This window comes from Paramormyrops kingsleyae, chromosome 13 (assembly GCF_048594095.1).
Source record: "Paramormyrops kingsleyae isolate MSU_618 chromosome 13, PKINGS_0.4, whole genome shotgun sequence".
NCBI classification, from domain to species: Eukaryota; Metazoa; Chordata; class Actinopteri; order Osteoglossiformes; family Mormyridae; genus Paramormyrops; species Paramormyrops kingsleyae.
In genome coordinates, this window is record NC_132809.1 from 29,195,280 (window position 1) to 29,218,795 (window position 23,516).

General features: G+C 43.2%; 3 protein-coding genes and 1 long non-coding RNA gene across 14 annotated transcripts; 1 reads left to right on the forward strand and 3 right to left on the reverse strand.

The window, feature by feature from the left end:
- Window positions 1–1,491: 1,491 nt before the first annotated feature.
- Window positions 1,492–5,127, reverse strand: pdf (peptide deformylase, mitochondrial). 3 transcript variants are annotated; one of them, XM_072698579.1, is made up of 3 exons: window positions 4,981–5,127; window positions 2,410–3,015; window positions 1,492–1,841 (listed from the first exon to the last, which is right to left on the reverse strand). In XM_072698579.1, exons 2-3 carry the CDS (start codon window positions 2,990–2,992, stop codon window positions 1,684–1,686), a joined length of 741 nt encoding a protein of 246 aa, XP_072554680.1. In that variant the 5' UTR covers window positions 2,993–3,015; window positions 4,981–5,127; the 3' UTR covers window positions 1,492–1,683. The 3 variants fall into 3 exon arrangements, with proteins under 3 accessions (XP_072554680.1, XP_072554678.1, XP_072554679.1); XM_072698577.1 differs by having other exon boundaries at window positions 2,410–3,044; window positions 4,981–5,123; XM_072698578.1 differs by lacking the exon at window positions 4,981–5,127 and adding an exon at window positions 3,540–4,972 and having other exon boundaries at window positions 2,410–3,044.
- Window positions 5,128–7,236: 2,109 nt separating this feature from the next.
- On the reverse strand, window positions 7,237–10,874 carry LOC140578227 (peptide deformylase, mitochondrial-like). Of its 5 annotated transcripts, none has more exons than XM_072698573.1 (3): window positions 10,744–10,874; window positions 8,120–8,725; window positions 7,237–7,849 (listed from the first exon to the last, which is right to left on the reverse strand). In XM_072698573.1, the coding sequence occupies exons 1-3, from the start codon at window positions 10,802–10,804 to the stop codon at window positions 7,728–7,730; spliced, it is 789 nt and encodes a 262-aa protein (XP_072554674.1). In that variant the 5' UTR covers window positions 10,805–10,874; the 3' UTR covers window positions 7,237–7,727. The 5 variants fall into 5 exon arrangements, with proteins under 5 accessions (XP_072554674.1, XP_072554673.1, XP_072554675.1 ...); XM_072698572.1 differs by having other exon boundaries at window positions 7,237–7,859; XM_072698574.1 differs by having other exon boundaries at window positions 7,237–7,859; window positions 8,120–8,754; window positions 10,636–10,863.
- A 2,152-nt stretch (window positions 10,875–13,026) lies between these two features.
- LOC140578228 (peptide deformylase, mitochondrial-like) lies at window positions 13,027–16,554 on the reverse strand. 5 transcript variants are annotated; one of them, XM_072698581.1, is made up of 3 exons: window positions 16,432–16,554; window positions 13,910–14,515; window positions 13,027–13,639 (listed from the first exon to the last, which is right to left on the reverse strand). In XM_072698581.1, the coding sequence occupies exons 1-3, from the start codon at window positions 16,490–16,492 to the stop codon at window positions 13,518–13,520; spliced, it is 789 nt and encodes a 262-aa protein (XP_072554682.1). In that variant the 5' UTR covers window positions 16,493–16,554; the 3' UTR covers window positions 13,027–13,517. The 5 variants fall into 5 exon arrangements, with proteins under 5 accessions (XP_072554682.1, XP_072554681.1, XP_072554683.1 ...); XM_072698580.1 differs by having other exon boundaries at window positions 13,027–13,649; XM_072698582.1 differs by having other exon boundaries at window positions 13,027–13,649; window positions 13,910–14,544; window positions 16,324–16,551.
- A 2,845-nt stretch (window positions 16,555–19,399) lies between these two features.
- On the forward strand, window positions 19,400–21,438 carry LOC140578283 (uncharacterized). Its single transcript, XR_011982370.1, has 3 exons — window positions 19,400–19,766; window positions 20,223–20,315; window positions 20,568–21,438. It is a non-coding gene; the product is annotated as an uncharacterized lncRNA (long non-coding RNA).
- The last annotated feature ends 2,078 nt before the right edge of the window (window positions 21,439–23,516 follow it).

The following is a 23,516-nucleotide window of genomic DNA, read 5'->3' on the forward strand; positions in this document are numbered from 1 at the left end:
TATTGATAGTTCTAACAACAAGTTTGCAAAGCTGTGAAACCTGAACATTAAATTAGCTGGCGTCCACAGGGGGGCACCGTGGAGCAAAGATCCAAATATTAAGATTCCAAATATGAGATCAGAAGAATCCCTGTATTCCAGTGACTTTCAAACATTCATCACTCTTCTCACCATTTTTCATGAATACAGTTTGGCTTATTTTTATTACCGGGTAATCCACTGTCGCTGATATTCCGCTAAAACAACCTGAACATGTAAATGCTTCTAGCCTCTACTAAAACAGACATTAAACCTGGAAGTTAGTACAGCTACCGTTTACATATAGTGTATATGAAAAAAAAGTGGTGGAAATAAAATGAATCTGCACATAGTGAAAGGTCATGTGACTGTATCGCAATGATTATAATATCAGATCAAACGTACAACAGAGTTGGCAGTATGGGCACACTGCGGCATGCCCCCCCCCAGGCCTAGATACATGCGGCAATATGTGCAGAAGGGAGCCTTTGTATCCTCACACGTGTTCAATTGGGGAAAGATCGAGGGCCCTGTTTGGCCGCGGGAGCTCAACATGAAGAATCTTATCCCAGAACCTGTAAAAGGAACCATTTCTAAAATGAACCTCAAGGCCAGAAATTTACTGTATTATTGATGAATATGGCCTGAGATTCTGTGCTATTTACCATTTTCTATTTACTAGAAATAACTCAAAGTCAAGGACAAGGCCCTCGAGAGACTATGCTCCTTCCTAAACTGCCGTTCAATCGTTTTACCTTCTGAACCCCACCTCCCTTTGGGTTAGAAGAATGGGAGCGTTATCTGAGGTACGGCCCCGAACTGTCTTCTCGTTAAGGTGACAACGAGAAAACAGGTACTGTGTCCCGCAGCCATTCCTTCTGGGGATACCAATTTCCCAGAGGGACAAAACCTGCCCTCCTTCATGCTGGTTAAAAGCTCGGCCTTGTCTGGGGAAACTAATATCTCCCAAAGTAATAGTCCCTGGAAAGTGTGACGATGCCTTGCAAGCTTCCGCATTCTTTCACCTTGAAAATAACAAAGTCACTGTCCCCCGGTCACAGGATATGAGAATGATATGGAATCATTTACAAATCTGTTACAATTTCAGTCATCTACTTTCTAATGCAGATCTTGACTTCTCAGTGGAATTTACATGAAAGAGCCTTGGTCTCAACAGAAAAGTTTGATCTTCGTCTGGTTTTGTCTCCCGGAAACTGTAGCACCAAATGTCCACACGTCCTTCTAGACTCTTTTGTTTTTTTGTTTTGTCAAATAGAAAAAATATGCTAATTGTTTGCCTACGAGACATTTGTAAATTGCCAATGCATTTTAGTTCTGACAGTGTGAAAATGTTTTCATGCCTAGAATAAGAACGTGTTTAGTGAGCTGCGGCCTATTCACACCGTGTATGACAGCCACCAAATGTACCACTGGTTGTGGTTTATCAAAAGAAAGATCACTGATACCATCAACTGTGTTCCAGCTATTTAATACCACATACAGTGTTAAGTCCGCCAGACTTTTTTTCCCCCAGTAGCAGTAACTGGAGTACGTTACTTCCTGCTTACATCAGAGAGAATAGATTCCATGTGAGCCCATCCTGCTGTGCTCTGTGCTGGTCACTGATTGGCTGCCAGCCGTCACTTCTTCCCCAGCACACGCCCGTCAGTCATTGTGCTCCGCCCAGTGTACGTTGGTGAATGTTCGGCTGTCCATGCGGTCGATGTACAGGACGCCGTCCAGGTGATCCAGCTCGTGCTGCAATATCCGAGCGGGCCAGCCGCTCACCTGCCATGTGACAGGCTCCGCCTTCTCATTCAGCCCTGAGGGAAACACGGACAGCAGCATTACAACCGGGCCGATGCTCTTATGGTGCACAGAATGAACATTTTTTACCATATATCATCCAAAGAGATTTTCAAACTTTTAGCCCTTTATAAAGATGGATGTTGTACTGCAGCAGACCAGCAAATATAAATGAAAAGAACATACCTAATTATATTACTGCTTTTATTTTCTTAGCTAAATCAAATTTAATTTTCATGTATGCAACAGCTTTGCTAAACTCCCTGAAGGACTATGAGAGAGTACAATGACTTATTAATCTCCACATGTGTTCATTACACAAACCTAAATATTTCGATAAACTATGTTGTATTTCGCAATGTTCCGTGTCCCCTGTGGGACGTAAACAGCAAATGCAGTTGAAAGTTGGTTGTGTTTTACTTCCAGGAAATGTGTACCAAGTACATGACATTATTTAGCAGATTATATATTATATATTTTATCCATTGCTTTAATGGGCTTTAATTTCAGGCCTGCACAGGAGTCTACTTAAGCCACACAAAAGATGGCAAGTCAGCCCACAAGGTTTGCGCATCATGTGATCACCTGACACCTCCACGGAGAGGTAGCGTGGCACGCAGGCAGAGAATCCGGCGATGCTCTCACACGCCTCCATGAACGCGGCCGTCCTGGCGTCCAGGACGCGCAGCTGCGGGTTGACGAAGATGCGCAGCGGCACCGGCGCCAGAGCCCGCGCATGCTGCCCCGCGGGTGACACGTCCTGCAGCATTCTCTCCGGGAACTCCAGCGCCAGGATGCGCAGTGGCACGCCGATCTGTGGCGCGCTCAGACCCACGCTCTCCAGGCGTCGCATCACTGTCACCAACTTCCTGATCACCTCCTGAACTTCGGCTCCGAGCACCGCCACAGGCTCCACTGCCGCAGCCCGCCCCCTCAGCACCGGGTCCCCCACCTGGCACACGTGGCTGTAGGGTGGGGTGGGTGCCGGCTTGATCTTCCGCTTCAGGTAATGGATGTACGAGCGCACCTTGGCGCTAGAGGAGTGTGGCCGGAAGCCCGTCGCAGTTACAGTGATCACCCTCCAGGGGGAGACACCAGGGGACCAAGAGGTCTGGTGGCAAGTTCTCATGAGAGGAGGCATCACTGAAGTCCAAAGTGCTCTCCTCATGGCAGTTGGTGGTCCTGGGCCTCCTGCAGGTGGGAGGAGCAAATTGGAGGGGCTGGGCCCAATCCAGGAAATGTCAGAATCGCTGCAGTTTAAGTGGAGCGTTTGCAGTCTTCAGGACCAACAGCATTTCATCCTTCAGTGTTAGCATACTAAGCAGTAGCCAGCTGACAGTTCACTGACCAAGGGCCTGTATCGCATAGTTCGTTAGATTTGTTCGTTAACTAGATTACTTGCCTCATTTAAGGTAGCATGGGCTAAATGTAAGTCAACAAAGAAAGTCAATTTAAACTGTAGAACCTTAAATGCGACAAGTTATCCAACTCAGTAAGAAATACCGCCCCCTGATACAGGCCCCAAATCTGAAACTCATAGAAATCAATACTAATTACAAATTAAAAATATCTGAAATACATACACGCCAATAACAGTGACAACGAGTTCCCAATAATACCATAGTAAAACAAAGGTAAATGTAATTTTTGGATAATAACGTAAGTCCTTGGTTTCATTCCTATTCTTGCAGGTTCTTTTTTCAATATACACTCACCTAAAGGATTATTAGGAACACCATACTAATACGGTGTTTGACCCCCTTTCGCCTTCAGAACCGCCTTAACTCTACGTGGCATTGATTCAACAAGGTGCTGAAAGCATTCTTTAGAAATGTTGGCCCATATTGATAGGATAGCATCTTGCAGTTGATGGAGATTTGTGGGATGCACATCCAGGGCACGAAGCTCCCGTTCCACCACATCCCAAAGATGCCCTATTGGGTTGAGATCTGGTGACTGTGGGGGACATTGTAGTACAGTGAACTCATTGTCATGGACATGGTCAGAAACAATGCTCAGGTAGGCCGTGGCATTTAAACGATGCCCAATTGGCATTATGGGGCCTAAAGTGTGCCAAGAAAACATCCCCCACACCATTACACCACCACCACCAGCCTGCACAGTGGTAACAAGGCATGATGGATCCATGTTCTCATTCTGTTTACGCAAAATTCTGACTCTACCATTTGAATGTCTCAACAGAAATCGAGATTCATCAGACCAGGCAACATTTTTCCAGTCTTCAACTGTCCAATTTTGGTGAGCTCGTGCAAATTGTAGCCTTTTTCCTATTTGTAGTGGAGATGAGTGGTACCCGGTGGGGTCTTCTGCTGTTGTAGCCCATCCGCCTCAAGGTTGCGCGTGTTGTGGCTTCACAAATGCTGTGCTGCATACCTCGGTTATAACGAGTGGTTATTTCAGTCAAAGTTGCTCTTCTATCAGCTTGAATCAGTCGGGCCATTCTCCTCTGACCTCTAGCATCAACAAGGCATTTTCGCCCACAGGACTGCCGCATACTGGATGTTTTTCCCTTTGCACACCATTCTGTGTAAACCCTAGAAATGGTTGTGCGTGAAAATCCCAGTAACTGAGCAGATTGTGAAATACTCAGACCGGCCCGTCTGGCACCAACAACCATGCCACGCTCAAAATTGCTTAAATCACCTTTCTTTCCCATTCTGACATTCAGTTTGGAGTTCAGGAGATTGTCTTGACCAGGACCACACCCCTAAATGCATTGAAGCAACTGCCATGTGATTCGTTGATTAGATAATTGCATTAATGAGAAATTGAACAGGTGTTCCTAATAATCCTTTAGGTGAATGTATATTATTTTTGCATCAAAGATCAACACGGCATTATCTGAATGCAGGGCGCGACACCCGCAGTCGTCCTTATGTCATCTGAATAATGTTAGTATGTTAAGAAATGAAACGCTAGCATAAAGGTGACAGACCTCCACCAATTGTTACGATTTCTAGCCAAATGTAGCATGAATAATTTCGTTTTTAAGCTGTCTCTGCTTTCTAATTTACCCTGTCATTTGCGCTCTATAATGGTGGGTGATGCTCTGCTACCATCGTGCGTTACGCGCAGGCGCCTGCATCCCTGCCAGACCGCCGCAAAGAGCCGGACTCGGCCGCCGGACTCGGTTACCTGACGGCCGAAAGCCGAGCGCAGTGACTGTCCTAAACGAGAGCAGCGTGCCTGTCCACCTTAACGCCACATCGTAGCGACCTCGTACGGGCTTCCCCTCTCCCAGTACGGCTGATAAGCCAGGATCACTTCCTATTCGGGGTCATCGACACAAGAGGCGACAGTACAGCGTTTATCATCACGATGTCGGACAGCGCCCCCGCATGGCTATTCATCTACACCCCCTTCTCAGAAAAGATCGCACACTAATAGTCTTGAGATGTGTTATACAAATTAAACACAGTATTAATAAGATATAACATAATATAAACTACATATTTATTATACTGCAATCGGAACCAATCCTACATAATTGCTGATTTTAACATCTCTCCCTGTGTCTTCACCTCTTTCCACCGCTGGAGACAGAGGTCAGGATGTTTTAAACCAGGGTTCTCCAACTCCGGCCCTGGAGTGGATTATGAAGGAAGATGTAGTTTTGCTTGAATGGGAAGCAAGAGTGCATACAGGGGCTGAAAGCTGATTGGCTATTGGGGCGCCCCTCCCTATTCCAAAACATATCATTGGTAACTGAAAGTTTGGCCCCTTTGTATGAATTATGGCCCCTCTCATGCCGCTCAACTTAGAATTGCTCCTGATGGAGAATGTGTTGCGGTTTCCATAATCATTTACAGAATCAGATTCCCCTTCAGAAACAGTTGATATTTTGTACATATACATTGAGTTGAAGATTTCTCCCTGTCTATTCACCACCACCAGAGACATAAAATCAAATGAGGATAGTTTTAAGTTCTGATGAAGACACACCAAATTTTATAGTGCTTGGGGAAGGTAGAAGAAGGGTGGAAGCGATTAAAAAGAATATGGTTAATGTTACTGGTGTGAGAATGCCATCTGCTCAGTGAGTCCTACCTTTCCTTTTCATAATCCCCTTATCGATCTTTAGTCCTTTATAACTGAAATAACTGAGCAACACATTACCTTTGCCATGGCAATTTCTGGGTTCAAATGATGGCGCTTACAATGTTTTTCACCTGAGATGCCTTGACCACTTCGAATGTTTTAACAGAATCATACTCATACTGTAGGGTAGCTCTCAGTCACAGCTGTCAAACAGCACGCAAATATACCAAGACCGTCCTGACCTCTCTAGCTAAAGATGTGCATCATTTTTGTTCTTCTATAGTTTACAGAATAGGAAGGTCTATAGTTTACAGAATAGGAAGGTCACTTTTTAGTTCAGAGTCAATTCCATTGCATAACTCAATTTGTTTGGTATTGCGTGTTGACACACTGCTTCTGAAGTAAAGTAAATAAATGGCCAAATGGCCAGTAAGATTCAGCAAATGATTACCTGATTACATTACTTCTAGATACATTCCATTACGACTACATACATATTAAAGGAGATCAACTGAGCATTTTCCCAGAAGTCGGTGACTGCGTTAACGCTTCACTGACTGTAGGATAATCACGTCCAATGCAGGGTTGCCAACTCTCACGGATCTGGCGTGACACTCACGCTTTCAGATTCTCACGTTTACGTAAGAAGTCTTATGGCAAATCTATATTATTCTATTATAAATCTAAAAATAGCTACATCTAAAGCGTTGGGGGTAGTTTGCAAACCCCGCAGACTATATAGGCCTACAAGGTTTACAAAACCTGTTACATACATGTACATGTGTGTGCAGACTTGTCTCAAATTGAAAATCTCATGCCACCCAGCTGACCAAACTGGGCAACCCCATGACAATGATGTAGGCTACAAGTCAGTTTTTGAAATTCTCCAGAGAAGACACAACAGGACGCGCTAAGTCCTCCGAGGTGCGTCAGCAAGGACCAGGAACTTCAAATTGTTCAATACAACGGAATTACAATGCCTATAAGATTTTGAAATAGCGCGGCATATTCAATACAAGTAAACATTAGCTTGAAAAGCATTTATAATGTGCCGTACATATCAAAGTAAAAACTGCATAACTGCAACATATAGTCGCAGTTTCCGAAACATATTTATAATTAAAACGTATTTTAAAGACCTGTTAGCCGCATGGATGCTCTGGTGTTCTGTGCGCTTCTGGTGCACTGACCAGGTGCGCGCCATAACCTATACGAGCAGCCTTGCTGCCGCGTGCTGTGCTCCGGCTGCAGGAGCGAGCGCCGCACAGACGCACACTTTTGGTGCAAAATGAAACCTTTACTGTGGTAGAAAAATTATAAATCAAGCACTTAGAATAAAAGTCTGGACCTCAGTTTGGTGAGTAAAGAGAATCTCTTTTATTCCAGTGATTTCAGCAAAGCGCTCCCATCACACTCTGGCACTTGGTACCAAGTCACCCCCGGCACACAGAGCAACCAGTAGATAAACCATAACTCCCAGGACTTCTAAGTCCTGATTGGTCATGAAACATCAACAAACTAAGCTGAAACGTATAACAAACACAATTCTCCTGCTCCATTGGTTCACCTTGGTAGCAAGGTAAAGTCCACCCATTGTACGGAACTTACTGGAGACAGCCTCGGCTTCTAGACTCTACATGAGATATGTATATAGATATTAATTATATGACATTGAATCACTGTTAATGTTTGGGTGTTCCATTGATTAATGATTAACACATTGACGTATTGTCCCTGAATCGCTGAAAATACATGGTTAACATATGATTAGTATGATTAACATAAGTATGATTAACATGATGCAATCAATTGCGTAACATATTATATTGACTACTACAATTACTTTAATAAGCCATAACTCTTTGTGCACCAGTTGGGGCGGCTTCGAGTCTCTTCCTGCAGGTGGTTTCTCCCCCCCTTTGCTCCACTGTCTGCCTCTCCAAGGTCCGAGCTTCTGCGGAGCCACCTGCAGGCAGCTATCACAAAGCGAGGTCACATAGTATTCAAAACAATCTCTTCTGGCCTAAGGCCTAAAACATAACAGACCCATCCCGGGCCTACTAATGTCCAATTTTACTTCCACAGTACCAAGTACATGACATTATTTAGCAGATTATATATTATATATTTTATTCAGTGCTTTAATGGGCTTTAATTTCAGGCCTGCACAGGAGTCTACTTAAGCCACACAAAAGATGGCAAGTCAGCCCACAAGGTTTGCGCATCATGTGATCACCTGACACCTCCACGGAGAGGTAGCGTGGCACGCAGGCAGAGAATCCGGCGATGCTCTCACACGCCTCCATGAACGCGGCCGTCCTGGCATCCAGGACGCGCAGCTGCGGGTTGACGAAGATGCGCAGCGGCACCGGCGCCAGAGCCCGCGCATGCTGCCCCGCGGGTGACACGTCCTGCAGCATTCTCTCCGGGAACTCCAGCGCCAGGATGAGCAGTGGCACGCCGATCTGTGGCGCGCTCAGACCCACACTCTCCAGGCGTCGCATCACTGTCACCAACTTCCTGATCACCTCCTGAACTTCGGCTCCGAGCACCGCCCCAGGCTCCACTGCCGCAGCCCGCCCCCTCAGCACCGGGTCCCCCACCTGGCACACGTGGCTGTAGGGTGGGGTGGGTGCCGGCTTGATCTTCCGCTTCAGGTAATGGATGTACGAGCGCACCTTGGCGCTAGAGGAGTGTGGCCGGAAGCCCGTCGCAGTTACAGTGATCACCCTCCAGGGGGAGACACCAGGGGACCAAGAGGTCTGGTGGCAAGTTCTCATGAGAGGAGGCATCACTGAAGTCCAAAGTGCTCTCCTCATGGCAGTTGGTGGTCCTGGGCCTCCTGCAGGTGGGAGGAGCAAATTGGAGGGGCTGGGCCCAATCCAGGAAATGTCAGAATCGCTGCAGTTTAAGTGGAGCGTTTGCAGTCTTCAGGACCAACAGTATTTCATCCTTCAGTGTTAGCATACTAAGCACTAGCCAGCTGACAGTTCACTGACCAAGGGCCTGTATCGCATAGTTCGTTAGATTTGTTCGTTAACTAGATTACTTGCCTCATTTAAGGTAGCATGGGCTAAATGTAAGTCAACAAAGAAAGTCAATTTAAACTGTAGAACCTTAAATGCGACAAGTTATCCAACTCAGTAAGAAATCCTGCCTCCTGATACAGGCCCCAAATCTGAAACTCATAGAAATCAATACTAATTACAAATTAAAAATATCTGAAATACATAAACGCCAATAACAGTGACAACGAGTTCCCAATAATACCATAGTAAAACAAAGGTAAATGTAATTTTTGGATAATAACGTAAGTCCTTGGTTTCATTCCTATTCTGGCAGGTTCTTTTTTCAATATACACTCACCTAAAGGATTATTAGGAACACCATACTAATACGGTGTTTGACCCCCTTTCGCCTTCAGAACCGCCTTAATTCTATGTGGCATTGATTCAACAAGGTGCTGAAAGCATTCTTTAGAAATGTTGGCCCATATTGATAGGATAGCATCTTGCAGTTGATGGAGATTTGTGGGATGCACATCCAGGGAACGAAGCTCCCGTTCCACCACATCCCAAAGATGCCCTATTGGGTTGAGATCTGGTGACTGTGGGGGCCATTGTAGTACAGTGAACTCATTGTCATGTTCAAGAAACCAATTTGAAATGATTCGAGCTTTGTGACATGGTGCATTATCCTGCTGGAAGTAGCCATCAGAGGATGGGTACATGGTGGTCATAAAGGGATGGACATGGTCAGAAACAATGCTCAGGTAGGCCGTGGCATTTAAACGATGCCCAATAGGCACTATGGGGCCTAAAGTGTGCCAAGACAACATCCCCCACACCATTACACCACCACCACCAGCCTGCACAGTGGTAACAAGGCATGATGGATCCATGTTCTCATTCTGTTTACGCAAAATTCTGACTCTACCATTTGAATGTCTCAACAGAAATCGAGACTCATCAGACCAGGCAACATTTTTCCAGTCTTCAACTGTCCAATTTTGGTGAGCTCGTGCAAATTGTAGCCTCTTTTTCCTATTTGTAGTGGAGATGAGTGGTACCTGCCGGGGGAGTCTTCTGCTGTTGTAGCCCATCCGCCTCAAGGTTGCGCGTGTTGTGGCTTCACAAATGCTTTGCTGCATACCTCGGTTGTAACGAGTGGTTATTTCAGTCAAAGTTGCTCTTCTATCAGCTTGAATCAGTCGGGCCATTCTCCTCTGACCTCTAGCATCAACAAGGCATTTTCGCCCACAGGACTGCCGCATACTGGATGTTTTTCCCTTTGCACACCATTCTGTGTAAACCCTAGAAATGGTTGTGCGTGAAAATCCCAGTAACTGAGCAGATTGTGAAATACTCAGACCGGCCCGTCTGGCACCAACAACCATGCCACGCTCAAAATTGCTTAAATCACCTTTCTTTCCCATTCTGACATTCAGTTTGGAGTTCAGGAGATTGCCATGTGATTGGTTGATTAGATAATTGCATTAATGAGAAATTGAACAGGTGTTCCTAATAATCTTTTAGGTGAGTGTATATTATTTTTGCATCAAAGATCAACACGGCATTATCTGAATGCAGGGCGCGACACCCGCAGTCGTCCTTATGTCATCTGAATAATGTTAGTATGTTAAGAAATGAAACGCTAGCATAAAGGTGACAGACCTCCACCAATTGTTACGATTTCTAGCCAAATGTAGCATGAATAATTTCGTTTTTAAGCTGTCTCTGCTTTCTAATTTACCCTGTCATTTGCGCTCTATAATGGTGGGTGATGCTCTGCTACCATCGTGCGTTACGCGCAGGCGCCTGCATCCCTGCCAGACCGCCGCAAAGAGCCGGACTCGGTTACCTGACGGCCGAAAGCCGAGCGCAGTGACTGTCCTAAACGAGAGCAGCGTGCCTGTGCACATTAACGCCACATCATAGCGACCCCGTACGGGCTTCCCCTCTCCCAGTATGGCTGATAAGCCAGGATCACTTCCTATTCGGGGTCATCGACACAAGAGGCGACAGTACAGCGTTTATCATCACGATGTCGGACAGCGCCCCCGCATGGCTGTTCATCTACACCCCCTTCTCAGAAAAGATCGCACACTAATAGTCTTGAGATGTTATACAAATTAAACACAGTATTAATAAGATATAACATAATATAAACTACATATTTATTATACTGCAATCGGAACCAATCCTACATAATTGCTGATTTTAACATCTCTCCCTGTGTCTTCACCTCTTTCCACCGCTGGAGACAGAGGTCAGGATGTTTTAAACCAGGGTTCTCCAACTCCGGCCCTGGAGTGGATTATGAATTTGGACTGGATTATGAAGGAAGATGTAGTTTTGCTTGAATGGGAAGCAAGAGTGCATACAGGGGCTGAAAGCTGATTGGCTATTGGGGCGCCCCTCCCTATTCCTGACCGATTCCAAAACATATCATTGGTAACTGAAAGTTTGGCCCCTTTGTATGAATTATGGCCCCTCTCATGCCGCTCAACTTAGAATTGCTCCTGATGGAGAATGTGTTGCGGTTTCCATAATCATTTACAGAATCAGATTCCCCTTCAGAAACAGTTGATATTTTGTACATATACATTGAGTTGAAGATTTCTCCCTGTCTATTCACCACCATCAGAGACATAAAATCAAATGAGGATAGTTTTAAGTTCTGATGAAGACACACCAAATTTTATAGTGCTTGGGGAAGGTAGAAGAAGGGTGGAAGCGATTAAAAAGAATATGGTTAATGTTACTGGTGTGAGAATGCCATCTGCTCAGTGAGTCCTACCTTTCCTTTTCATAATCCCCTTATCGATCTTTAGTCCTTTATAACTGAAATAACTGAGCAACACATTACCTTTGCCATGGCAATTTCTGGGTTCAAATGATGGCGCTTACAATGTTTTTCACCTGAGATGCCTTGACCACTTCGAATGTTTTAACAGAATCATACTCATACTGTAGGGTAGCTCTCAGTCACAGCTGTCAAACAGCACGCAAATATACCAAGACCGTCCTGACCTCTCTAGCTAAAGATGTGCATCATTTTTGTTCTTCTATAGTTTACAGAATAGGAAGGTCTATAGTTTACAGAATAGGAAGGTCACTTTTTAGTTCAGAGTCAATTCCATTGCATAACTCAATTTGTTTGGTATTGCGTGTTGACACACTGCTTCTGAAGTAAAGTAAATAAATGGCCAAATGGCCAGTAAGATTCAGCAAATGATTACCTGATTACATTACTTCTAGATACATTCCATTACGACTACATACATATTAAAGGAGATCAACTGAGCATTTTCCCAGAAGTCGGTGACTGCGTTAACGCTTCACTGACTGTAGGATAATCACGTCCAATGCAGGGTTGCCAACTCTCACGGATCTGGCGTGACACTCACGCTTTCAGATTCTCACGTTTACGTAAGAAGTCTTATGGCAAATCTATATTATTCTATTATAAATCTAAAAATAGCTACATCTAAAGCGTTGGGGGTAGTTTGCAAACCCCGCAGACTATATAGGCCTACAAGGTTTACAAAACCTGTTACATACATGTACATGTGTGTGCAGACTTGTCTCAAATTGAAAATCTCATGCCACCCAGCTGACCAAACTGGGCAACCCCATGACAATGATGTAGGCTACAAGTCAGTTTTTGAAATTCTCCAGAGAAGACACAACAGGACGCGCTAAGTCCTCCGAGGTGCGTCAGCAAGGACCAGGAACTTCAAATTGTTCAATACAACGGAATTACAATGCCTATAAGATTTTGAAATAGCGTGGCATATTCAATACAAGTAAACATTAGCTTGAAAAGCATTTATAATGTGCCGTACATATCAAAGTAAAAACTGCATAACTGCAACATATAGTCGCAGTTTCCGAAACATATTTATAATTAAAACGTATTTTAAAGACCTGTTAGCCGCATGGATGCTCTGGTGTTCTGTGCGCTTCTGGTGCACTGACCAGGTGCGCGCCATAACCTATACGAGCAGCCTTGCTGCCGCGTGCTGTGCTCCGGCTGCAGGAGCGAGCGCCGCACAGACGCACACTTTTGGTGCAAAATGAAACCTTTACTGTGGTAGAAAAATTATAAATCAAGCACTTAGAATAAAAGTCTGGACCTCAGTTTGGTGAGTAAAGAGAATCTCTTTTATTCCAGTGATTTCAGCAAAGCGCTCCCATCACACTCTGGCACTTGGTACCAAGTCACCCCCGGCACACAGAGCAACCAGTAGATAAACCATAACTCCCAGGACTTCTAAGTCCTGATTGGTCATGAAACATCAACAAACTAAGCTGAAACGTATAACAAACACAATTCTCCTGCTCCATTGGTTCACCTTGGTAGCAAGGTAAAGTCCACCCATTGTACGGAACTTACTGGAGACAGCCTCGGCTTCTAGACTCTACATGAGATATGTATATAGATATTAATTATATGACATTGAATCACTGTTAATGTTTGGGTGTTCCATTGATTAATGATTAACACATTGACGTATTGTCCCTGAATCGCTGAAAATACATGGTTAACATATGATTAGTATGATTAACATAAGTATGATTAACATGATGCAATCAATTGCGTAACATATTATATTGACTACTACAATTACTTTAATAAGCCATAACTCTTTGTGCACCAGTTGGGGCGGCTTCGAGTCTCTTCCTGCAGGTGGTTTCTCCCCCCCTTTGCTCCACTGTCTGCCTCTCCAAGGTCCGAGCTTCTGCGGAGCCACCTGCAGGCAGCTATCACAAAGCGAGGTCACATAGTATTCAAAACAATCTCTTCTGGCCTAAGGCCTAAAACATAACAGACCCATCCCGGGCCTACTAATGTCCAATTTTACTTCCACAGTACCAAGTACATGACATTATTTAGCAGATTATATATTATATATTTTATTCAGTGCTTTAATGGGCTTTAATTTCAGGCCTGCACAGGAGTCTACTTAAGCCACACAAAAGATGGCAAGTCAGCCCACAAGGTTTGCGCATCATGTGATCACCTGACACCTCCACGGAGAGGTAGCGTGGCACGCAGGCAGAGAATCCGGCGATGCTCTCACACGCCTCCATGAACGCGGCCGTCCTGGCATCCAGGACGCGCAGCTGCGGGTTGACGAAGATGCGCAGCGGCACCGGCGCCAGAGCCCGCGCATGCTGCCCCGCGGGTGACACGTCCTGCAGCATTCTCTCCGGGAACTCCAGCGCCAGGATGCGCAGTGGCACGCCGATCTGTGGCGCGCTCAGACCCACACTCTCCAGGCGTCGCATCACTGTCACCAACTTCCTGATCACCTCCTGAACTTCGGCTCCGAGCACCGCCCCAGGCTCCACTGCCGCAGCCCGCCCCCTCAGCACCGGGTCCCCCACCTGGCACACGTAGCTGTAGGGTGGGGTGGGTGCCGGCTTGATCTTCCGCTTCAGGTAATGGATGTACGAGCGCACCTTGGCGCTAGAGGAGTGTGGCCGGAAGCCCGTCGCAGTTACAGTGATCACCCTCCAGGGGGAGACACCAGGGGACCAAGAGGTCTGGTGGCAAGTTCTCATGAGAGGAGGCATCACTGAAGTCCAAAGTGCTCTCCTCATGGCAGTTGGTGGTCCTGGGCCTCCTGCAGGTGGGAGGAGCAAATTGGAGGGGCTGGGCCCAATCCAGGAAATGTCAGAATCGCTGCAGTTTAAGTGGAGCGTTTGCAGTCTTCAGGACCAACAGTATTTCATCCTTCAGTGTTAGCATACTAAGCACTAGCCAGCTGACAGTTCACTGACCAAGGGCCTGTATCGCATAGTTCGTTAGATTTGTTCGTTAACTAGATTACTTGCCTCATTTAAGGTAGCATGGGCTAAATGTAAGTCAACAAAGAAAGTCAATTTAAACTGTAGAACCTTAAATGCGACAAGTTATCCAACTCAGTAAGAAATCCTGCCTCCTGATACAGGCCCCAAATCTGAAACTCATAGAAATCAATACTAATTACAAATTAAAAATATCTGAAATACATAAACGCCAATAACAGTGACAACGAGTTCCCAATAATACCATAGTAAAACAAAGGTAAATGTAATTTTTGGATAATAACGTAAGTCCTTGGTTTCATTCCTATTCTGGCAGGTTCTTTTTTCAATATACACTCACCTAAAGGATTATTAGGAACACCATACTAATACGGTGTTTGACCCCCTTTCGCCTTCAGAACCGCCTTAATTCTATGTGGCATTGATTCAACAAGGTGCTGAAAGCATTCTTTAGAAATGTTGGCCCATATTGATAGGATAGCATCTTGCAGTTGATGGAGATTTGTGGGATGCACATCCAGGGAACGAAGCTCCCGTTCCACCACATCCCAAAGATGCCCTATTGGGTTGAGATCTGGTGACTGTGGGGGCCATTGTAGTACAGTGAACTCATTGTCATGGACATGGTCAGAAACAATGCTCAGGTAGGCCGTGGCATTTAAACGATGCCCAATTGGCATTATGGGGCCTAAAGTGTGCCAAGACAACATCCCCCACACCATTACACCACCACCACCAGCCTGCACAGTGGTAACAAGGCATGATGGATCCATGTTCTCATTCTGTTTACGCAAAATTCTGACTCTACCATTTGAATGTCTCAACAGAAATCGAGACTCATCAGACCAGGCAACATTTTTCCAGTCTTCAACTGTCCAATTTTGGTGAGCTCGTGCAAATTGTAGCCTCTTTTTCCTATTTGTAGTGGAGATGAGTGGTACCTGCCGGGGGAGTCTTCTGCTGTTGTAGCCCATCCGCCTCAAGGTTGCGCGTGTTGTGGCTTCACAAATGCTTTGCTGCATACCTCGGTTGTAACGAGTGGTTATTTCAGTCAAAGTTGCTCTTCTATCAGCTTGAATCAGTCGGGCCATTCTCCTCTGACCTCTAGCATCAACAAGGCATTTTCGCCCACAGGACTGCCGCATACTGGATGTTTTTCCCTTTGCACACCATTCTGTGTAAACCCTAGAAATGGTTGTGCGTGAAAATCCCAGTAACTGAGCAGATTGTGAAATACTCAGACCGGCCCGTCTGGCACCAACAACCATGCCACGCTCAAAATTGCTTAAATCACCTTTCTTTCCCATTCTGACATTCAGTTTGGAGTTCAGGAGATTGCCATGTGATTGGTTGATTAGATAATTGCATTAATGAGAAATTGAACAGGTGTTCCTAATAATCTTTTAGGTGAGTGTATATTATTTTTGCATCAAAGATCAACACGGCATTATCTGAATGCAGGGCGCGACACCCGCAGTCGTCCTTATGTCATCTGAATAATGTTAGTATGTTAAGAAATGAAACGCTAGCATAAAGGTGACAGACCTCCACCAATTGTTACGATTTCTAGCCAAATGTAGCATGAATAATTTCGTTTTTAAGCTGTCTCTGCTTTCTAATTTACCCTGTCATTTGCGCTCTATAATGGTGGGTGATGCTCTGCTACCATCGTGCGTTACGCGCAGGCGCCTGCATCCCTGCCAGACCGCCGCAAAGAGCCGGACTCGGTTACCTGACGGCCGAAAGCCGAGCGCAGTGACTGTCCTAAACGAGAGCAGCGTGCCTGTGCACATTAACGCCACATCATAGCGACCCCGTACGGGCTTCCCCTCTCCCAGTATGGCTGATAAGCCAGGATCACTTCCTATTCGGGGTCATCGACACAAGAGGCGACAGTACAGCGTTTATCATCACGATGTCGGACAGCGCCCCCGCATGGCTGTTCATCTACACCCCCTTCTCAGAAAAGATCGCACACTAATAGTCTTGAGATGTTATACAAATTAAACACAGTATTAATAAGATATAACATAATATAAACTACATATTTATTATACTGCAATCGGAACCAATCCTACATAATTGCTGATTTTAACATCTCTCCCTGTGTCTTCACCTCTTTCCACCGCTGGAGACAGAGGTCAGGATGTTTTAAACCAGGGTTCTCCAACTCCGGCCCTGGAGTGGATTATGAATTTGGACTGGATTATGAAGGAAGATGTAGTTTTGCTTGAATGGGAAGCAAGAGTGCATACAGGGGCTGAAAGCTGATTGGCTATTGGGGCGCCCCTCCCTATTCCAAAACATATCATTGGTAACTGAAAGTTTGGCCCCTTTGTATGAATTATGGCTCCTCTCATGCCGCTCAACTTAGAATTGCTCCTGATGGAGAATGTGTTGCGGTTTCCATAATCATTTACAGAATCAGATTCCCCTTCAGAAACAGTTGATATTTTGTACATATACACTGAGTTGAAGATTTCTCCCTGTCTATTCACCACCACCAGAGACATAAAATCAAATGAAGATAGTTTTAAGTTCTGATGAAGACACACCAAATTTTATAGTGCTTGGGGAATGTAGAAGAAGGGTGGAAGCGATTAAAAAGAATATGGTTAATGTTACTGGTGTGAGAATGCCATCTGCTCAGTGAGTCCTACCTTTCCTTTTCATAATCCCCTTATCGATCTTTAGTCCTTTATAACTGAAATAACTGAGCAACACATTACCTTTGCCATGGCAATTTCTGGGTTCAAATGATGGCGCTTACAATGTTTTTCACCTGAGATGCCTTGACCACTTCGAATGTTTTAACAGAATCATACTCATACTGTAGGGTAGCTCTCAGTCACAGCTGTCAAACAGCACGCAAATATACCAAGACCGTCCTGACCTCTCTAGCTAAAGATGTGCATCATTTTTGTTCTTCTATAGTTTACAGAATAGGAAGGTCTATAGTTTACAGAATAGGAAGGTCACTTTTTAGTTCAGAGTCAATTCCATTGCATAACTCAATTTGTTTGGTATTGCGTGTTGACACACTGCTTCTGAAGTAAAGTAAATAAATTTTGGTAACTTTGGGACAAAGGTGAGGCCAAGAGAAAGTGTCCATAGTGGCAGATTGTAGGAACAAGAACACAGAGCTCTGTTAGCTCTCTGATGAGTGGGTAAGCTGAGGTTAAACTGGAATTGACAGCTAATGGCTTTAACATGGTCTGATGGGTCACTGGCAACGAGAGATCTGGGAATGGCGCGAGGGTTGGGGGCACGGGGGGAAGAAATTAATGGGAGTGGGAGGGTGAGTGAGTGATCGATCCAATCAGTCAGCAAGACATGTTCAAACAAGGGAGCCTGCGATGATGAGGCATGGGCCGACCTGCAGGAAGGGGCAGGTGGGATGGAGATGGGCATGGGGGACGCGGGGAGTCCGAGGTCCAAGGACATCACTGTGTAAGTTGGAACGGAGCTGGAATTCAGTGCTCCCCCCCCCCCCCCCACCTCTCTTTTTATATAATTGTTTCATGACGCATTTATCTTCACTGACATCACAACAATAAACACGTCCTTGATGACGCGCCTTGCAGAGTCTCCGCAATTTTAAAGTAAAAAGTAATATAATGTGATACAGTGTAGACATACACCGGGTATTGAAAGGCAGTTTTTCACCCCCCCCCCCCCCCTTTATACCCCAAAAGATCCTCCCCAGCAAGGTGCTGTGTGTAGGTGTTTGTTAGTGAATTTACATATAAAGAGTGACGTCCTGGACTGTGAGGAGCCTGAGACAGGGACAGAACGGAGATTTCCAGTGAGAGCAAATGGTACCTCAGCCACTTCTCTGGCTACTGTCAGTTGAATTATCTTCCTTAGCACCCTAGTGGTGCCGACTGGAACCCCCATTCTCTCCCAGACCCCCATGATCATAACTTGCTTTAGCCCCCCTAAGATTTGTACTCAGCCCCCCTAAAAATTCTCAATAAACTTTACACAAATTGGTGATCGGCCACGTCCCCTTTAAATTTCATATGAAAACGGCGGCAGACTTCGGCTCCGCAACGTCTTTCAGCGCGGTCTTCAACTGAAGCATCACAGACTGCGGCATCACAGAGTGAGGTTTAAGCCAAGGTGTGTGTTTTTCGATAAATTGTTATATCTGCATCAGTGCAGTCCTTTTTCATAAATACAGTTTACAAAAAATGTCAAAATTTTCGCTGTGTTAAGTCATCACACCAGCTGTTTCCTCTAGCGAAAAGGAAGCCCTTAATACTTACCCTATTAACCTATAGTCTACTTTATAAAACAATGATGCTGTTTTAATTGGAAAACCTAACTGTCTATATAAAACATTACACAGTGCATGGCATTAACTGCCATAGAGTTATGCACATAAATGATTAATTAAAAACAGTGACAGACAGCATTCAATGCACTCGTTTTAACTGCATAGCAGTGTGATTTACAGAGATAGAAAAATCCTGTTTTTTCTGTAATAAATATTGTATTAAATAATGTCCCAGATCGTGAAAAACATTTATTAGCCTTAGAGTAGCGTTTTTTGTCACTTTGATTTAGAAAAAGTTACTTTTTTAATGAATAGAAACAAAAAAGAATGATATAAAAAAGACATTTTGTTTAATTACATATTATATTACACTGTTAACCCGAAAGTTCTTTCTATGCAAACAGTTTGAGTAAATATCACTATAAAAAAATAGTTGTGTTGCATTACTTAAACAGTATGAGTATATGAAGAGTGTTTGAGACAGTCATTGGGTGTACTCATTTTTTATAAGTTTAACTAACTTAAACTATCAAGTTTTACCTCGGGCCACAGTGCTGCCCTGTTGTGATTGGCTGAAAAGTCCAGACAAGTCTTTGCTTGTCCGTTGGAGGATACAGAAAAAGTTGTGCCATTTTCTTATAATTACAAAGCAATTTAAGGTCTGTGCACTTTGTATGCTCCTTGGACAATACATTTTCTGTCTACATTTGTCTGTTTTTCTTAAGTTTGGACCCTTTTAAAGGAATTTTGCTTGCTGTAACGAGGAAACCATTTTGTGGATGAACAAGGTGAGTTGTTTTCTCTACTCAAATACTACTAATTAGAAACTGCTGGAACATTTGTAGTTTGAAATGTGCATTTGAATGTGTGTAAATTATGAGGTCGTCTTAAGTGAACAGTGAGCATTTGATACTTGCAGCATTGTGTTTTTAGAGTATCTCTCTACTTGTGTGTTCTCTACATACAGTTTTGCAAAAGTAATGTAGAATTCAAATAATTTCAATGTAGGTTTGAAAAAGTAAATACCCACTTTTAACATATGCCAATTTTTTTTGCTTTTTTTGTTTAAAGCCACTTTAAAATGCTTTGGAAATGCAAGTACTGCCCTGCCATCTGCGAGAAGAGAGCACAGCTTTTTAAACATTACAGGCTAAAACATGGAACTTATGCAAGAACTGAGCCCTTTCCTTGCTTGCATCAGGAATGTATGTGTACATTCAAGTGTATTTTCTACCTCTTTGCAGAGCACAGAGCCAACAGCCATTAGATGCCTTGTCCTGAGAGGACTTCCAGTCATTCTTGGAGATGACGCATCTATGTTCTTCAAGAGCAGCTTGGTGAGTAAACCCTTTCTCCATTTGTACCATTCAAATATCAAATTGTGCAATATACCACCTACTGTCACAACATGAAAGACACATATATATAAACACACACAAAATGACTCTAATAGCTTGTTTACAGTACCTAAAATAAAATCACATTGAATTATAAAAATCATAATATTAAATAATTCTATACAGCTGATTGTAGACAAATTGCTGTTAACCTGAATATTCTCTTTTTGTCTTGTTTCTTGCACTTTGTAGTGTCTTACTGAGGGAGACTCCGTGGACATCCCAGTGGGAATCCTCTGCTATGAGGACAACAGTGCTGCAAGTCCAGCATTGCCACAACTCAATCCCTCAAGAGTGGGCATCATCCTAGAGGGCAACCTTGCAATGGAAGCACTCACCAACCTACCTCAAGCAATGTGCCTTTTGTTTGGCTCTACCTATGCACTCCATCTGCAGTACCCAAAGTGCTTGAAAAACAGTTTTACCTTCATTCAGCAGGTAATGCTAAATTTAGGTCGAAGTGAGCTACCTCCAAAGGTTCAGAAGCTGAAGAATGAGCTAGCAGGGTAAGACACAATTATGCTTATGGCACAGCTCTTCATGTCTGTGTCTGGATTGTTGCACAATTACTTTGCACTGATTAGAGCAAATAGACTTGCAGTTGTTCATTTTCTATCTGATTTTTCTTGTGCTAGATGTGTCTAGTATTGTATTTTTTTTTTAAATATTTTACAGAGGGCACATTTTAGAAAAGTTGTAAGTTTATTTTTACCAACTCTGATACTTACTGCATAGTTGTAAGCTGATGTTCTTAATGCCTGCTTTGTTGTGTGGCACACAAAGCCTACAGTGTTTTTTCTTTTGCACATGCAGTATATGCTGCTACATGGTCAGTGGGTTTTTTTATGGTTTTTTTTTTTTCAAGCTTAAAAATTGTTCACAGAGCAAACAATTAAAATTCTGTGCTCTGATTGTATTTGGACTGAAATCGTTTAATATTTCAATACACATGTTCTATTTGTTGCATTAGAAAAAGGTACTGTAGTAAAGTAATATCTGCAGAAAAAAACATTAATCACTGTTATTTTGGATTTTCATCTGGTCTTTTACACAGAGCATCATTGTTAACGCATTTGTTGGTTTGTTGTGTGTTTCAATAAAATAAATTAAAAGTGCTGCATTGTGTGGTCATTGACAAAATAATTTCATTGGGATTTTCTTATTCCAAATATTTTAATTTGTATTTTAATAAGACTAGGATTTTAAGTGTATTTGACTTATTATATTAAGTTCTGACTATTGTACTTTTAAGTAGCCTCCAATTTTCTTTTCTATTGCTGATTACTTAAAACATTTAAGTGTATATAACAATTTTTTTTTAATTCTGACCATTGTACATTTAAGTTGACTATACTTGAAGAAATTAATTTTTCTACTGTCAATAACTTAAACCATTTGAGGCAATCACTTGACGAAAATGGTTTAAGTACAACCAACTTACAGTGTAATGAATTAGAATAAATAGCCTAGTAGATATAAAGTTTTAAGGAGTTGAATGTAGAACCTACTGTCTTATTTATGAGGAATCAGGAAGACTCATTTGAGTACTGATTCTGAACAAGCCAAATATGTGTTAAACATCTATGTTGGCTGAGCCCCCCTTAAATGAAAATCCTAGAAACGCCCCTGACTTAAAGTATTCCAACAGGTAGACTACCTCTGTTCCAGCAACATAACGTAAGCATGGATCAGAATTTGTCCATCTGAGGTTAAAGATGCCGAAATGTGCCAAGAAATGAGTATGTAAAACCGACCCCCCTTTCCCCAAACAGTTTTTGTATTTTATTTGTGAGAAAGCGAACTTTAAAACTAAGAAACTTGGTTATTTCCAAGCTAATATAGCAAGGAAATGTTACATCTGCTGTTGAATATACGAAATGAATTAGTAACGGATCGCTGTGATTCCCCGAAGGTTCGCCGAGTGTATTAGCAGGGCATCCATGGGCGTAAATCCCGGGGGGGACGGAGGGGACATGTCCCCCCCTATCCGAGGGTTGTCCCCAGGGGCGGATTAATCCGCCCCTGGTTGTCCCTCCCCCCAAAAAATTATATATATATATAAAAAAAATCGCACTATCTATGGTGAAAAATATATGTATGTATACCTAAAATAATTCTGTAAGTAGAAAAAAAAAACAAACGCAAAAAATGCATTAAGAAACGGTTGAGTTCCCCCTCCCCTTCCTCATAGTGGTTTGGCCAACTGCCTGCTTTCCCAGTTCATCTCACCTACTCTACACACACGAGTCAGGTGTGTGGCTGCGGCTCAATTAATGTTGAACTCCAGTAAGTAGGGTATTTTATTCACTTTAAATAAAGCGATTCTCTTTAATGTAGTTGATGCAGACTCATTCATAAATTAGTTGCGGCAAAAATGCTGATTACCGATGTAATTTTCCATGAATCTGCTATATTAGCGATTAAAATATTACTTATCTAGTTAACGTTAGCTTGTTTACAATAGCTTGTTGCATAGTGCACTGCAACTAACACGCCAAATCCGTTTCCCATGCATTGTTTTATTTGTGACGACTTGGCATAATGTTAACTTAACATTAACGGCCACAATTAGCATATTGTTTAGCTGTGCATTTACTAAATGAGCACTGTGCTACGTCCGAACTGACCCCACTGTATTTTTTTGTATAATCAATTTCTATTATGCATTTAAACAGTCATGTTTAAATTTTATTGTATGTTGATGGCTTGACTGTAAACAACATGACAAACAATGCAATAAATAGTTTTGAAGAAAAATCTGCTTTGTCATTGAACCTGAGGAAAAACTTTGAAAATAACCATAATGACGCAGTCTCCATGCTACAATAATAATGATAGAAGCAAAGTTTTTCATTGTGGGGACATATCTTTATAAGTACAATTTGACTGTATTATTTGTGTCCCCTTCAAAAATTGCTCATGAGAAATTTTATATTTATTGTCCCCCCCTACTGTTAAATGAAATTTACGCCCATGAGGGCATCCTCTTGTTGTTTGTGTGTTAAGTGTTCCAAAATCACTACAAAGGGTTAAGTATCATAAACATTCCGTTTCATTAAAAGATTTACAAGTTTTTACGTATGATGTAACAGGGGTGTATAGCACAGCCCTCATTCTCCGCCAATGAAAAGCCCGCTAAGG